General features: G+C 48.8%; 1 protein-coding gene across 1 annotated transcript; it reads left to right on the top strand.

The window, feature by feature from the left end:
- The first annotated feature begins 924 nt into the window (after positions 1–924).
- nup160 (nucleoporin 160) lies at positions 925–14457 on the top strand. Its single transcript, XM_076732272.1, has 34 exons — positions 925–1081; positions 1902–2010; positions 2117–2327; positions 2482–2704; positions 2841–3031; positions 3291–3527; positions 3634–3731; positions 3927–4011; positions 4444–4512; positions 4634–4717; positions 4914–5084; positions 5534–5633; positions 5856–6021; positions 6558–6691; positions 6838–6998; positions 8348–8484; positions 8646–8716; positions 9219–9369; positions 9464–9533; positions 9877–9975; positions 10082–10201; positions 10457–10552; positions 10665–10759; positions 10869–10965; positions 11055–11160; positions 11305–11465; positions 11640–11700; positions 11934–12044; positions 12240–12363; positions 12468–12569; positions 12843–12984; positions 13392–13517; positions 13906–14001; positions 14110–14457. The coding sequence occupies exons 1-34, from the start codon at positions 991–993 to the stop codon at positions 14191–14193; spliced, it is 4179 nt and encodes a 1392-aa protein (XP_076588387.1). The 5' UTR covers positions 925–990; the 3' UTR covers positions 14194–14457.
- Positions 14458–14927: the final 470 nt, after the last annotated feature.

The following is a 14927-nucleotide window of genomic DNA, read 5'->3' as shown; positions in this document are numbered from 1 at the left end:
CCTCCTCCTCTCCTCCATCAGGGTTCAGTAAAGTAAGACAGTGACCTCCTTTATCTGCATGTTTTCTATGGCAGGAGTTTGTGAGCTCTTGTCTCTGTCCATGCATTTGACTGCACAGAGGGCTGATGTGGTGTGGAAATCCGCACTCCTTCAGGAATTTATTGAACACATCTGAGCTGAACGGAGATGATTACATCTGGAATGCCAGATGTTCATTGTGTAACACTAAAACACCTGCTCAAAATCTATTAAAGTATTAGAATTTCTGTGGATATTCGCGGACCAAAGAGCAGATACCTCGCTGTCCTCCTGCGACCATCAGTCCCAAAAGTGTATCTCATGTCCTGTCCTGAGCTTTTATTCAGATTTAACCTTTATTTTACCAGACAAAACATGAAGCACATTTCATATTTACACTGATAAGTGTCAGAAGACACATGGAGTTAGTAGTTCCAGTAGTGCTGAATGTTTCTCTCTCCTCCTTTCTGGCCAGCCTGCATGTACCACCTGTCCACCTGTCCACTTGTCCACCTGCCCACCTGTTCACCTGTCCACCTGTTTCTAATGTTTGGTAGCTTGTCAGCAGATGCAGGTAAACTTACTACAATCATAAGATAAGTGTAATAGATACGGTGTAACAGTGAGAAGCATCAGTTCAAAAAAAAAATCATCGAATTCATGCGCCATGTTTCCGGAGAAGTGAGCCGCGTGAGAGCAGTTTCCATGGGAACGCAGCGTCGAGGCTGACGGAAGTGGGCGTGGTTTCATAAAAACCGGGCCTATGAACCATAGACGCCTCCGGTAAGCGCTGAAGGCTCCGGTGAACGAATTTTTTTAATGACGGGCTTCCGGTGACTCAGTGCTGCGGAGAGCTGCTTCGTTCTAGCTGAGAATCCTGCGAACGGCCTCGCGGTGTTCTGTCCCTTTAAATGTTTGAAACGACAGCGCGCGGCCTGTCTCCCGCTGACGTCACAGATCCATGAGGGGAAGATGGCGGCGGTGTTGGAGCGCAGCTTCATAGAGATATGTGGATTTGAGAGGGAAACTCTGCACAGGTTCCGGGAAGTGACAGTAAATCTCGGTAAAGTTTGTCACAGCTTCTCACAGTTCTGTTCTCCGCCTTCTTTGATTTCTGCAAGTTTGTTTCCACACGAAGGTTGAACGCTGTGACATGCTAACAACAGCTAGCAGCGCTAACACGCTGGCTAGCTACAGTAATGTTGGCGGTGCAGCTGAACGTAATGGGGCCTGATGGATGGATGGAGGGATGGAGTTTTCATTCCCATTTGTTTTGGTCGGAAAACATCGTGACTTCTAACCGGAATTTGTTAAACTCACCGTCGTTAGCTCGTGGGCAGGTGTCGCACAGTGCAGTACTTTTCCTCCCGTGTCTGTGTTTAGATGTCCTGTTCTTTCATCAACTCCAGCTCGACAGTTAGCCGGTAACTCGGGTCTGTCTGCTCACCTGTCAAACAGTGAAGCATGATGCTAACGTAACTGAAGAACAACGGGAAGTCTTTAACTGCTGAAGTCCGCTGTCTTTGACACGTTCTCTTTAAATAAGAGCTAACACAAACCAAACTCCGTTTAAAAATCGAGTTATTTAACCTGGTCTCCACAGCCCGTTTTGTTCCCGTCATGTCGCCTTACACAGAGTAGATTATCAATCCCAAAGGGAAACGGAAAGACAATTTTAAGAATCGGATTAGAAATGTGATAAAAGTTTAGAACAGCTCATGTTAATGTCAGTGTTCACCATCTGTTACGTGGAAACATCAGATTCCCACGTTGCGCTCGCAGATTTGCATATCAAAGAAGAGTGAGTGAACTCTGCGTCCTGGCAGAGGTCTGCGCTTTCTTAATGCTCCTTTTCTCATAACAACTGTGTTTCCTGTCTGCAGGTCTGAGTGCTCTTCCCGGTGGTGTGAAGTTTCCAGATAGTGCTGGAGCCTTTCATTATGAGGAGAGTGCGAAGCTGCTCTCTGTCACCAGTAACAGATTCATTCACTGGTCAGTAACATTAGCATCTGTGCAGATGTGCTCCAGACGCCTCCCTGAAGGTCCCTCTTCACTCTGAACTGAGCTATTTGTGTATTAACGCTGAGACTGTGTGCAGGTCTACGTCAGGAGACACGGTGCAGCTGGTGGAGCAGTCTCTGGACACCAACCTGCTCAACAATGCTGTTAAACTCAAGTTCACCCACTGCACTCTGCTACCTGGAGGAGTCAACATCCAGGAGACCCTCAACAACGTCATCATCCTCATCTCCACCAATCAGAGTGTCCACAGACTGGTGCTGCCCCACCCCACACGCATGTACCGCAGCGTGAGTATTACACAGAAAGTGTTTACACCTTTTACACAGGTCTGCAAAGTCAGGTCAGTGTCTGCTAAGCCCCACCTCCTGGGCTACTGTTGCTAACCTGTCAATCATCTGTCAAATCACCTAATGTTCCCATTCATTCGCTCGTTCTCTGCAGGAGTTGGTGACGGAGCTTCACATGCAGTCCATCTTCACTGACGTGGGGAAGCTGAGTCTGCAGGACCCCACTCACAGTGCCGTCATCCCCAGCTCAGTGGGACAGACGGGGAGTCCCACCACCTCCACAGCCTGGCTCAGTCAGTCTGGAGAGACTCACTATGCCCTCGCTTCGCCTGCTGGAGGCATCATGGTGGTCACTCTGTCACCCCATGACGCACCAGGTAGAGACCCCCTCCCTGGTTTCATATGCTCTCACAGACATGACAGGTTCACACGTCCTCAACTCTGTCCTAGAATTAGTTGTCTTTGACTGCGCAAAGACTGTTTGTAAAGTCTACGGTCGTGTGTGTGTCGCAGGTGGTGTGTCGGTGTTGGAGCTGAAGAGGAGCTCCATGATGCAGAGGTTGTCCGGCTGGATGCCCACAGCGATTCGTGGGGACCACAATCCAGCTGACCTGGTCCTCAGCCTGGCTGTCAGAGAGCTGGAGGAAGACTCCTTCATCTTCGCCCTCTGTCAGGATCACAAGCTGCGCATGTGGTCCTTCAGGGTGAGCACCTCACACACACATTCGACCAATGAACATCAGACACACGTCAGAGAGACGGGCGGGTTCTGGCAAAGCCTCAGCTCAGGGAGGCTAAAGCTAACAGGTCATATCAGGTCATAGTTGACCTGCTGATTGGCTGCTGCTTGATAATGACATGGGAAGGTGTTTGCAGTTGAAACATGTGACATCAGAAATGTGTGATGTAATAAGTACTGTGTCATTAACATTAAACATGTCCTCGTGACGTGTCCCCCTGCAGGAGCAGGCGTGTCTGCTGGAGGCGGACATGTTGGAGTACATGCCGGCCTGTAAAGGAGTGAAGCGTCTGGCCGGTCAGGGTCACCGTCTGAGGCTGGCCTTCTCCTCCACCACCGGCCTCTGTCTGTCCGTCTACCTGGCCGTACCTCAGAGAGGACAGTTCACCGTCTTGCAGCTGGTCGCCACCGACAACAACCGCTACAGCCTCGACCACATCTCCTCTCTCTTCACGACACAGGTGAACGGCAGGCGGTGGCGTCGCGTCTCGTTATTTAAAGTATCTTCAGAATGTGCACCATTTAATGAATGAGACAATTAAAACATGGTCTCGTCTCTGCTCACAGGAGACTTTGGTGGATTTTGCTCTGACCTCCACAGACATCTGGGGCGTCTGGGTGGACGACTCCAACACCACGGTTGTCAAATACATCAACTTTGAGCAGTAAGTGGTCATCAGTGACATGATGATGACGTGACGGAGATCATTAAGAATCTAGACATCAAGTCAGACTGGATTTATCTCTCTAGATGAGGCGGTTAGTGATGATGATGATGTCTCTAAGTGCGTGTGTGTGTAAATGTCTGTAACGCTGTGTGTGTGTATGTAACTGTGTGTACCTCTGTGTGTGTTTTCCAGTAACACAGCCGGTCAGTGGAACCAGGTGTTTGTTCAGCCTCCACCTGAAGAAGAAGTCCATATAGGAGTGGACCAGGACCCCAGAGTAAGACCAGTCCTCCGCTCCCATCCACCCATCACACTGTGACCTCTGGAGGACAAATAGGGATCAGTAAAATATAATCAGGACCAATGAAATGATTGGACTTTGTTGATCCTCAGAGGGGAAATTCAGGTGTTACGGCAGCAAAAAGTTAAGCTAACGGAGAGATGAAGACCTCCTTCGTTTCCTCTGTCTGCTGATGAAGATGATGACATGAAATGATAAAAAGGATTACAAATAAAAAACAACAATAATAATATATAAGAAACAAATAAAAAAAAAGTTTTCCAATCAAATCCAAAACAAAATGATTGGCATGAATCAACACAGACTGACTGCATCCAGGTGATCAGGTGTGTCGTCGTGGAAACTCAGCTCTCACTGTTCATTCGTCATGTTGACTGTGATTAAAAACTGTGTGTTGTGTGTTAACAGGAGACGTACCTGGAGGTCCTCTTCTCTCCCCTACGCTTCACCGCTTCAGCCATAGTTAAAGCTCTACAGGTGAGAAGCTCGCTGCTCTCCACATCGAGACCACGACAGTCCTGGAGTCTGTCTTCAGGAGCTGATTGGCCGCACACCCTCCAGCTGAATACGAGTTTCAAGCTGCTCTTGTGTTTCTCAGATTTACCGCAGAGGCTCAGAGAGGATCACTGATTTGTGCTGGGACACTCTGAAGAAGGAGGTGACGGTGGCTGTGGAGAGTGAGGTAGTTCACCCTCAACCAGCTCTTTTTATGATGAAGAGCACCAAGAACATGGAACAGTTGTTTTTAGTTTGTTTGTGTCGATTTTAAAATCATGTACCTTGTTTAACTGTGTCTGGTGCAGGCAATAACCTCTTGTTTCCTCCCGTCTGTCCTCCCGTCTGTCCTCCTGTCTGTCTTCCCGTCTGTCCTCCTGCAGCTGCAGAGCAGCGTGACAGAGTTTGAGTTTTCTCAGGAGGAGTATCGTCAGCTGCAGGTGGAGTTCTGGTCCAAGTTTTACGCCTGCTGTCTGCAGTACCAGGAGGCTCTCTCCATGCCTCTGGGTTTGACTGTCAGCCAGCACACCAGCATGGTGTGTCTCCTCAAGAAGGTAAAGACGCCGCTCAAAACGTGACGTGACAAAAAGCTGATGGGAAAGTGTTTGTCACAATATTAGAAGATAAACAGCTGGTGGAGGTAATTCTCCAGTCTGCAGAAGAAGAGATGAGGTCATTAAAAGAGCTCCAGCCAACGGTCAAACGATGGAAGACATGATGGAAATCAGACATGTGTGTTAGCTTCATTGGCTTAAAGTTCCTGTGATTGTGCAAAGTGATCGCGATGATGTCATTGTTTCAGCAGACCGAGTCCACAGACGACAGACTTATACGTCAGTGTTGTCTGTTACATCATGGGTAGACAGGAGCCAGAGGACTGAACTGACCTTTTAACCCCAATGAACACATGAAAACTAATGTTTTCACACAGTACCTGCTTTAACATCACACGTCAGCAAGAATCTGTGTCGTCGAAGCAAAAAAACTGCTGTTTGTGTTTCAGGGCTTTGTGTCGTTCCTCCTGCCGTGCTTCGCTGTGGATCATTTGTACCTGTCCTATGACGAGTACCTGTTCTCAGAGGAGGAGACACCCATCGCTGAAGGTAACCACACCTGTTCTGTGCTGACAGAGTCAACAACAACAACAAGGCTGCTGCAGAGACGAAGCGCGCTGACAGCGTTTAACATGTCTTAGTAGTTTGACATGTCTTGTCCAGGAATACCAACCGTCCTCGCTGTGAACGCGCTTGCTGTACGTCTGAGTGCACTGCGGTATGTCACATGCGTCTGTGTGTGTTTCTGTGTTTTTATCGTGTGGTCTGCAGACCCTGAGGTGGGGCGCGATGTGCTGCAGCTGGTTCAGTGTCTGCGGCTGGTCAGTGATGCTGTCTCTGGAGAGATGGCGTACGAGATGGAGAGAGCTCTGGAACACCTTCAGTCACCTGAGAGGGCCGCTGAACTGGTCCTGGAAAACATGCTGTCCAATGACAAGTCAGTCGTCCTGCATTCATCCTGACCTGAATATGACTCCTCGTGTCTTCTGTCCTTTGGCTCCACTTCGGCGTCTAGATTACATCCCCCGTTTTGTTTTTCTTCAGCATCTCTCATTTGAATCTGTGCAGCTGTGTCCAGCTGCTCCTCAGCCGTGTGCCAGAGGCGTCGCCGCGGCCTGGAGCGTTTATTTACGCTTCAAGTAAATAAATGAACGTCCTGTCAGTAATCAATACAAACCCCATTATTAGACGGGAATCCATTAATGAAACCAGTAACTACCTGCAGTCAGTGTCGGACGACCTTATCGTACTGAAGCTGAACCTCGTGTTTCTGTAGTGACAAAACGTTAAAATATACACAGTCCGCAAAAACTACATTAGTCCAGAAACACAAGATAAAAGGCGTGGCAGTGGTCGTGTGGCACAGGGGGCATTAGGGCCACTCCCTGAGGCGTCCACGCCACTGCCCGCTGGCTGTGCTATAAGTCCTGCCCTGTATTGTTTCATTTAAATGTGACATTGTGCTTCCTGCAGTGATAACGTGATTGAAGACATCCAGAACAAACTGCAGGACATTCGGAACCCGATGGCTGCCATGATGGTCCTCCTGAGGGAGATGGACCTGGAGACGGAGTCCGAGGTCGGCGGAGAAGGACCCATAACACCTGGTAGGAAGCAACATGACCTCACATCTCACTTGATTTTGTTGTCGAGTTACTTAAGAAGAGTTTTGACGTGCAGACCCGTGCAGACTGCAGGTGAAGGTGAGTCCAGGTGATCAGCAGCTTGTGTCTTTTCCGTCTGTGTCTCGCAGGTCAGAGTCTGAACCTGAGGATCAGCCTGTCTCAGCTGTACGGCAGCAGCTCTGCAGTGTCTGTGGTCTGTCAGGCCGTCTGTCACATGGCCATGACCAGAGCTCTGTTCTGTCGAGACCTGCTCATCCTGCAGAAACTCTACCTGCGCTTCGGAGACAACGTACGTACGCACACACGCACCTTTACGATGAACACTGCCAGTCTGAAGTTATTGGGTCAAAAATGCTCCAAGAAATATCAGGATGACCCTAAAATATATAAACTTGGTGCGTTTGCTGCGCTGCTGTTCGGACACCTGGAAGAGGCCAGACAGTCCTGCACCTGCAGTGAAGCTGCTGCGACTGATAACTCGTTAAAAAAGCTCGAACTGTGGAAGAACACATCCTCACCTCACCAGTCACCCCCAGAATAAAGGAAAAAAGACTGAGTACGACGACTCTGTCGAGCTACAAGCTAATCACGGCTTTGTCTTCTTCTATTAAACAGTCATGATCTCATACTGCTCTCTTATTATGAAGGCTCATCCTAAACCAAAACATTAAAAAGAGCAAATTTATGCACTAATTACTGTTTTTTAAAAGTGTCCCCAACTTCTTGTGAATGCTGCAGTATCTCAGACAATGGGGGCAAAATTTGGCCTCCCAATATTTTTTCTGTTTCCTGAACTGGTGATGTCAGATGAGCGTCAGCAGACGTTCCTCTGCAGCATTTCCTTTAAAATGATGTGAGGTGTTATCAACTTCATTAATTAGTTTTTTTGGAATATAGAAGTACTAAGAAGTGAACGTGTCCTCTGATCGTGTGCAGCTGAAGTGTTTCTGTGTAAAAGGGAAAAAAGGCTCAGGTCAGTTTATCTTTTCTCGGCTGTTTATCTGTGAAAAGATAAACTTCCCCAGCTGACGGTGGAGCCTCCACCCTCTCAGAGGCGGGCGCAGAGTCAGACAGCAGCTCAGTCTCTGCTCCTCCTCCATTTTCATTGATTATCTTAGCGTATTGACCGATCAGTGGAGCTGCAGGAGGTGGAGCTGATGGTGAACGGTATGAGTGCCCTCTGCTGGAATACAAGGCAAACAACCTCAACGTTATGAGTTTAGACAGAATAAAACGTGACAGCTGGAGCTCGAACAAAGACAAACGAGCGTTTTTACTGGACTGAACTGATGTCATGTGACTGTTGACCTGAGGAGGAGCACACTATTTCATTTATTTATTTACTCTGTTTCTTTCCTTCCTTCCTTTCCTTTCCTTGGGTTTCTAACCTGCCGGTGGGTCGTGGGGCTTTGGGGGGGGGGTCAATCACCTGATTGATCAATGAGCTTACTGTTGAACTGTCTGAAGCAGCTCAGACATTCTGACCGTCTGTTTTAACAGATCTGAGTTCAGATTTCTAACGTGACTGCTCTCAGAAGAGCTGTAGTCAGCTGATTTTAATGTGTGTGTGTGTGTGTGTGTGTGTGTGTGTGTGTGTGTGTGTGTGTGTGTGTGTGTGTGTGTGTGTGTGTGTGTCAGGTCTTTCTGGGTGGGGGGGCCCAGCTGCTGCAGCTCCAGCAGGACCTGATCCCTCGAAGCTCCCACCTCCTGTCGTCTTACTACCTGCTGAAACACGTCAGTCAGAGCCTGGCCTCCTCCGTCCCCGTGGACATCATGTGAGCGCACGCAAATACACACCTGCACGAGCACAAGCACACTCATGTTTCTAATCAGCGCAGGGATCATGATTTTCTCTCTGGTTTGAAACTGAATCAGAAGAATTTAAACGTAGAGATGTGACTCGGGTGTGCTGACCTCTGACCTTTGACCCCTGCAGAGACGCTAACCTGCAGCACCTCACAGTGTTGGAGCTGTCTGACACTCCGGCTCTGTCCACCAACAGATCAGGTAAAACTCTAAGAGGGACCTTCCTCACTGTTTTCTCTGTGTGGTCATTACCTAACGATGAGGAGAAGCTAATAATACAAACATGAAAAATGAGACATTCTGCTCAGATATCATCTGTGTTTATGGAGCCTGTTCCTCCTGTTTTTGTGTCTGAGTGACTGATAGGGACAGTTTTTGCTATTACTATTACTTACTATTTTTGTTTAACCAGAAACAGCCAAAGACACCAGAGTCCGTTCAGAAAAAGAGAGATTTTAGCATCATAAAACAGACTTGATTCAAACTGACAGAGACAAAATAAAACTCACCAAAACCTTCTGGGTTCATCTTTCACTGTTCAACAGTCATCACCAACTCTGGCTTGGTTGAGATAAACTCTGAATTCACCTTCAGAGAAGCAGTGAGGAAACAGCCTGAAGAGCTGGAGTATTTCAGATTTTCACATCCAACTCTGGAACTATTTTCACAGAGAGACTGAAATATGCCATTGTCTCGTTTGCAGTGCTGAGTCCTCAGACGGTGGTGGAGCTCTTCTATCAGACTGCGGCCAGAAAGATCATCATCTCCCAGATTTACTCTCAGCAGCAGAGTAACTCCACGCTCCTCTGGACCCACATGATCTCCAGCGTGGTCAACCTGCTCGCTCAGCTGCTGTATCCTTCATCTACCCGTCGGTCCTCTTAAACTGTGGTCACTTCCTGTCTTCAGCAGTGTGTTTGTTGCTGAGCCTTAACTGGTGTCTCACAGCTGGCCCAGTAACCCTGGTTTCCAGTTCCCAGAGTGTCTGATGGCTAACTGTCAGTACACGCAGCTGCAGGTGGGTTTGACTCACTGACAGTGTGACAGAGTAAATCCAACATGGCCGATGGTGAAACAGCAGCTTCGCTCTTTAGCTTCTCACATGTTAATACATCTGCAGCCTCTGATTGGACGAAACATCACACAATGTTTACCTGCGTGACATCACATGTTAGCATCAGCAGGCTGCTGCTGAACGACCGCACGCACGCGCGCACATGGTGTGGCAGATGTCAGATCAGAGCAGCTCATTGATTAACTCGTTAATCGTCTTGATGGCCTGTTTTACTGCTCTGAAGTGAACCGGTTCACCTGTGACGAGCCTCTCAGGTGTGTCTCACCTGTGTGTTCTGTGTGTGCAGGAGTACGTGAGGCTGATTGGGCCATGGTGTCAGGTGAACATCGGCTCCTGTCGCTTCATGCTGGGTCAGTGTTACCTGGCCAATGGGGAGGGCCAGAAGGTGAGTCGCAACCACCTGACCGATCGACTCAAACTGGCGGTGCTGTGGAGGCAGGGCCACGCCATGTGCTGACTCATCGTATCCCCTCATTGTTTTGTGTCTTCAGGCTCTGCAGTGTTTCCAAGAGGCAGCGACGGAGGTGGAGAAGGAGGAGTTCTTGACGAGACTGACAGGCGCTGAGGAGGAGGAGGCCGCATCCACCCCCAGACTACAGTACTACAACAAGGTACAGCACACCTGAGGGACATGAAGGATGTAAAAGCAGCCGCGAAGGAGGCGGGAGCTACAAGCTGTCTTTACACATGGACGCTTCACACACACAGTGAGCACAGATCCAAGATGGACGCCAAAGATTAGAGTCACCAATTCAGCATCTGAGCACACGTGAAATATGGCCACAGTCTGCGTACTCTGTCAAACACTTCCTGTTTCCACACATCGATCCTGTCCGTGTGTCTGTGGTGTGTGCGCGTTCGTTCAGGTGCTGCGGTTGTTGGAGGACGTTGGTCTACCTGAGCTGGTCATCCAGTTGGCCTCTCTGGCCATAACAGAGTCCATCAACGATGTCAACAGCCAGGTAACGTGAGCACTCAGGTGAACGGTCAGCAGGTGAACGGTCAGGTGAGAGGTGACTGTTTCCAGTTGAATGAATATTGAAGTAATAGAAATATCAATGTGGTCGTCTTTAGGCCGCCCTGTGGACTCGAATATTCAAACATCACCTGGACCTCGGACACAACAGTGAAGCTTACGAAGCTCTGACACAGAACCCAGACTGCAGCATGTACGTACATGTACACATACTGTGTACTTATACTTTTATGGTGGTTAAGACGGGTGGACGGATATTTAATGAATCTGAGTATTAACTGGTACAAATCCTGCGTTCTCAGGCAGCTGGACTGTCTCCGTCAGCTGGTGGTGGTTCTGTGCGAACGCTCTCAACTTCAGGATTTAGTCCAGTTCTCCTACGTCAACCTGCACGACGAGGTAACTCCTCCACCCTTTTACTGCTGAGTCTAGAAGAAGAAGAAGAAGAAGAAGAGTCACCTGCAGCTGTGACTGTTGTCTCTCTCCAGGTTGTCAGTATCATCGAGTCTCGAGCTCGAGGTTTGGACCTGCTGGCTCATAACTACTACGAGCTGCTGTACGCCTTCCACATCAACAGACACAACTACAGGAAAGGTACGAGCACACCTGTCTGAGGGGACCCGTCTGTCAGTCAGCTGGTTCCATACCATTCAGCTGTATTCGGATCAGGAGTAGTTCAATCATACTGTCTGTGTCTCTGCGTACGTGTGTGTGTGTGTGTGTGCGTGTGTGTGTCAGCGGGCACGGTCATGTTCGAGTTCGGGATGCGTCTCGGTCGAGAGGTACGGACTCGTCTGGGTCTTCAGAAGCAGGTGAACTGTTACCTGGCTGCCCTCAACTGTCTGCGCCTCATCAGACCAGAGTACGCCTGGATCATCCTGCCCGCCTCCGGAGCTGTGGTACTTCTACACACAAATACACATAGACACACACACGCAGTACACGACCCTGATTTCAGACCAGTGTGGACTCAGCAGTGGTGTCCTGAAGCGTCTCTGAGTCCATGTGTTCATCTCCTTCATCCAGTCATGTGTTCACAGAGTTACAGCAGAGTGTGTTTGTGTTTGCCGCAGTACGAGCGTCCAGGTGCGTCTCCCAAGAGGAACTCTGACGGAGAGTTTTCATCTGAACCAGGTGACGCGTCCTCAGCCTCAGCGTGGACGGACGGAAGCGCTCCTCTACAGCAGCGTCGAGAAGCAGAATGAATGAATGAATGAAGTGTTCACCACTTCAGCTGTCTGCATTCATGAGCTGAGCGATGGAGGAGTGTTTCCGTCTGTCTTCTGACTCAAATCAAACTCACTGATTGGTTGATGTGGTCACATGGTTTCATTCTAATTCTAAAACCTAACAAGTTTTTCCTGCAGTCAAACGTCAGGTGGACATCCTGGAACTCAAGGACCTGGAGAAGGAGTACATCCTGTCCCGCAGCCGTCTCACCCTCGCCCAGCACCACCCGCCGTCCGCCGCTATCGCAGGTACACCTGGAACACACCAACACACCTGGATCACCAACACCAATAAGATCACTGCACCTGAAATGCTACCACACTGTACACACACACACACACACACACACCTGTAACATCACACCTTCTGTCTCTGTCTGTCTCGCCTGTCTGTCTCTCTCTCATCTGTCTGTCTGTTTCTGTCTCACCTGTCTGTACCTGCAGGCAGTGCCTCAGCGGTGGAGATGGTGGCCTTGTTGGTCCAAACAGGACTGTTTGACTCGGCTCTGTCCATCTGTCAGACCTTCAAGCTGAACCTGACGTCCGTCTTCGAGGGTTTGACCTTCAAGTAAGTTTTGATGGGGTTTTTTTTCACATTTTTTTATCTTCAGACCTGCTGACGGTCAGGTGATCACATGTTTTTGCTAACACGTTCGATTGGTTTGTCTTCAGATGCATCAAACTCCAGTTTGGAGGTGAGGAGACTCAGAACGAAGCCTGGAGCTGGTTGGCTGCCAATCAGCTGTCGACTGTCGTCAACACCAAAGAGTCCAGGTGTGACTCTGATTTCATGCTGTTCGTCAAGGATTCGATGCTAATAAAGTTTGAAATGTCACATCTCAGAACAATCCGACTCAATGATGATGATGATGATGACGTTCACGTCTGAGCTGACTGTTGGGGCAGAGCTTTCTTCAGCGTCAGTGATCCAGTCTGAACGTTCACCGCTAACACGAGCTAACGGCTAATTCAGCAGACTGTTAAAGGGACGTGGGGGGGGGGCCTTTCTGTTGTCAGTATATTTCACATTTCTTCTTCTGTGTTCAGTGCCACAGATGAAGCGTGGCGGCTGCTGGCCTCTTACCTGGACAGGTATCCCTCCGCTAATGGACAGCATCACCGCTGTGTCATCAACAAGCTGCTGTCACACGGCGTCCCTCTGCCTGATTGGCTGGTCAAGTCTTACAAGGTGAGAGATGATGGCAGGTTACCTTTCATGAAGTCAGTGGTGAGGTGGGACAGTCACACCTCCACCTGTTTGAAGGTGTTCTGTCTTGATTGGCCAGTGACCTTAAGGAGACGAGCAGTGAAGCGTGCTGCTTCCTGTCTGCTGAATGAAGTTAAATACGCATTAACAGCACGCCGTTCACACTGAAGCGTGCGTCACATGACGGACTGTTGGTCTCACCTGTCCAGTGTCTCACAGGTGTTTTTAAACCAACCACATCCTCAGAATCTGAATGTTTAACAGCTTTCAGTTCAACTCTAAATCTCACTATCGCATTCTGAACGGTGCAAAGCGTCATGGGCCGGTAGAGGGGGTCCAGTAAGCTCGCACCACATTTTCCCATGATGCATTTCTGTTGTTTGCTGTAGGCTGTGGACGCCGCATCTCTGCTGCGTCTCTTCCTGAACTTTGACCTGCTGGAACCTGCAGCTGAGCTGGTGCTGGAGTATGTGGACGCTCTGCTGGGCAAAGGACACCAGTACTTTGGAATCGAGGTAAGAGTACTTCAAGTACTACACACAAACACACACTCACTGAACAGAGTCATGAGACACATGTGGCGTTCAAGGGCAGCGCTGCTTCCTGCAGACGAGATGTTGAAGAGACTCCAGATCAACCCAGCTGACCATGTGTGTGCACACGTATTCCTCACCTGGTGGGGACATAAATCTGTTTAGTGACGTTTTGAGGACACGCCTTCCTTATGGGGACATGCAGGTCCCCACAATGTTTATCATTAAATATTAGGGTGAAGACTGGAGTTAAGGTCATGGTTAGGCAAGTAATGGTTATGGTTAGTTTCCAGGAAATGAGTGTCAGTCTATGTAATGTCCCCACACGTGATGAAAACCTAACGTGTGTGCGCGTGTGTGTGCGTCGCAGCGGCCTCTGTCTGCGACGTCGTCTTCAGTCTGGCTGCCGTACACGTCGATTGATCAGCTGCTTCAGACTCTGAACGAGACTCAGACCAACAGCAGTGTGAGTCATCATCACTTCCTGTCTGGTCTTATTACATCACTTCCTGTTCACAGTCCAGAGCCTGTGAGCGTCCTCCTCTCTTAATGAAACCTCGTTGTTTCTTTGCAGATTTATAATAAAGTTCGAGACAAGCTGGACGATTATCACAGGCTGGTGGAGCAGACGACCAAACGAAGGCTCGTCGCTCCATAAAAAGGCGACTCGTCGACCAATCAGAGACTCTCAGCTGAAACAGGAAGAACATGGAACTACATATTAATATTTTTGTACAAACACGTTGAATGGAGGTTTGTTTGGAGCGTGAACCTGCTCTGATTGGCTCCTCTCTGTAAATATTCAGCGTTCTGGGCTCCTGATCGACTGTTTGCTTTTTTAGAAGACTCGTCTTTTGTACTCATCCTGTTTTTCCAGCGGAGCTGTAACTTGTGATGAAATTAAAGTTTTGTTTGCATTTGATCGAGTGTGTTGTCACTTAACAGCATCTGCTGACGTCTGGATACGGGTCCATTGATTGGCTGCTCTGGAACTTTTGATCACATGATCTTCCTCAGAAGACGGAGCTCTCCTGCTTGTAGATGTTTAAGGACGTCTTTTAAATGGACACACTGACGGAGGAGACGCTCTGAACGTCCACATGTCCAAAAGCACTGAGGAAGATCATGTGACGCAGTCAGAAGCTCCAGAGCTGCTGCTAAACGGACCCTGAGGTGGGAAACAGAGAAGAACGAATGTTCAAGTCCTGCAGAGACACTGGATGAACACTGACAACGTCACAAACACAGTACTGGAGAGGAACTAAGTACAGTTTTGAGGTACTTCTACTTTGAGTATTTCCCTTGCTGCAAACAAAAAGATAATTGTTTGAAGTGAAGTTTTAGTACGAGCAGCATTTCAGAAACCTGTTTTCAGCCCCGAGCACCGAAAAC

The sequence above is a fragment of the Chaetodon auriga genome, chromosome 6 (assembly GCF_051107435.1).
Source record: "Chaetodon auriga isolate fChaAug3 chromosome 6, fChaAug3.hap1, whole genome shotgun sequence".
NCBI lineage: Eukaryota > Metazoa > Chordata > Actinopteri > Chaetodontiformes > Chaetodontidae > Chaetodon > Chaetodon auriga.
The sequence above is the reverse complement of the archived record's forward strand: the minus strand, read 5'-3'. Positions and strand labels throughout refer to the sequence as shown.

Excerpts from the sequence above, each read along its gene's own strand:
- nup160 (XM_076732272.1), top strand. The coding sequence starts at position 991 with ATGGCGGCGGTGTTGGAGCGCAGCTTCATAGAGATATGTGGATTTGAG. Across the intron at positions 6,022-6,557 it reads AACATGCTGTCCAATGACAA|TGATAACGTGATTGAAGACA; the intron begins GTCAGTCGTCCT and ends TGCTTCCTGCAG. Across the intron at positions 8,485-8,645 it reads TCCGTCCCCGTGGACATCAT|AGACGCTAACCTGCAGCACC; the intron begins GTGAGCGCACGC and ends TGACCCCTGCAG.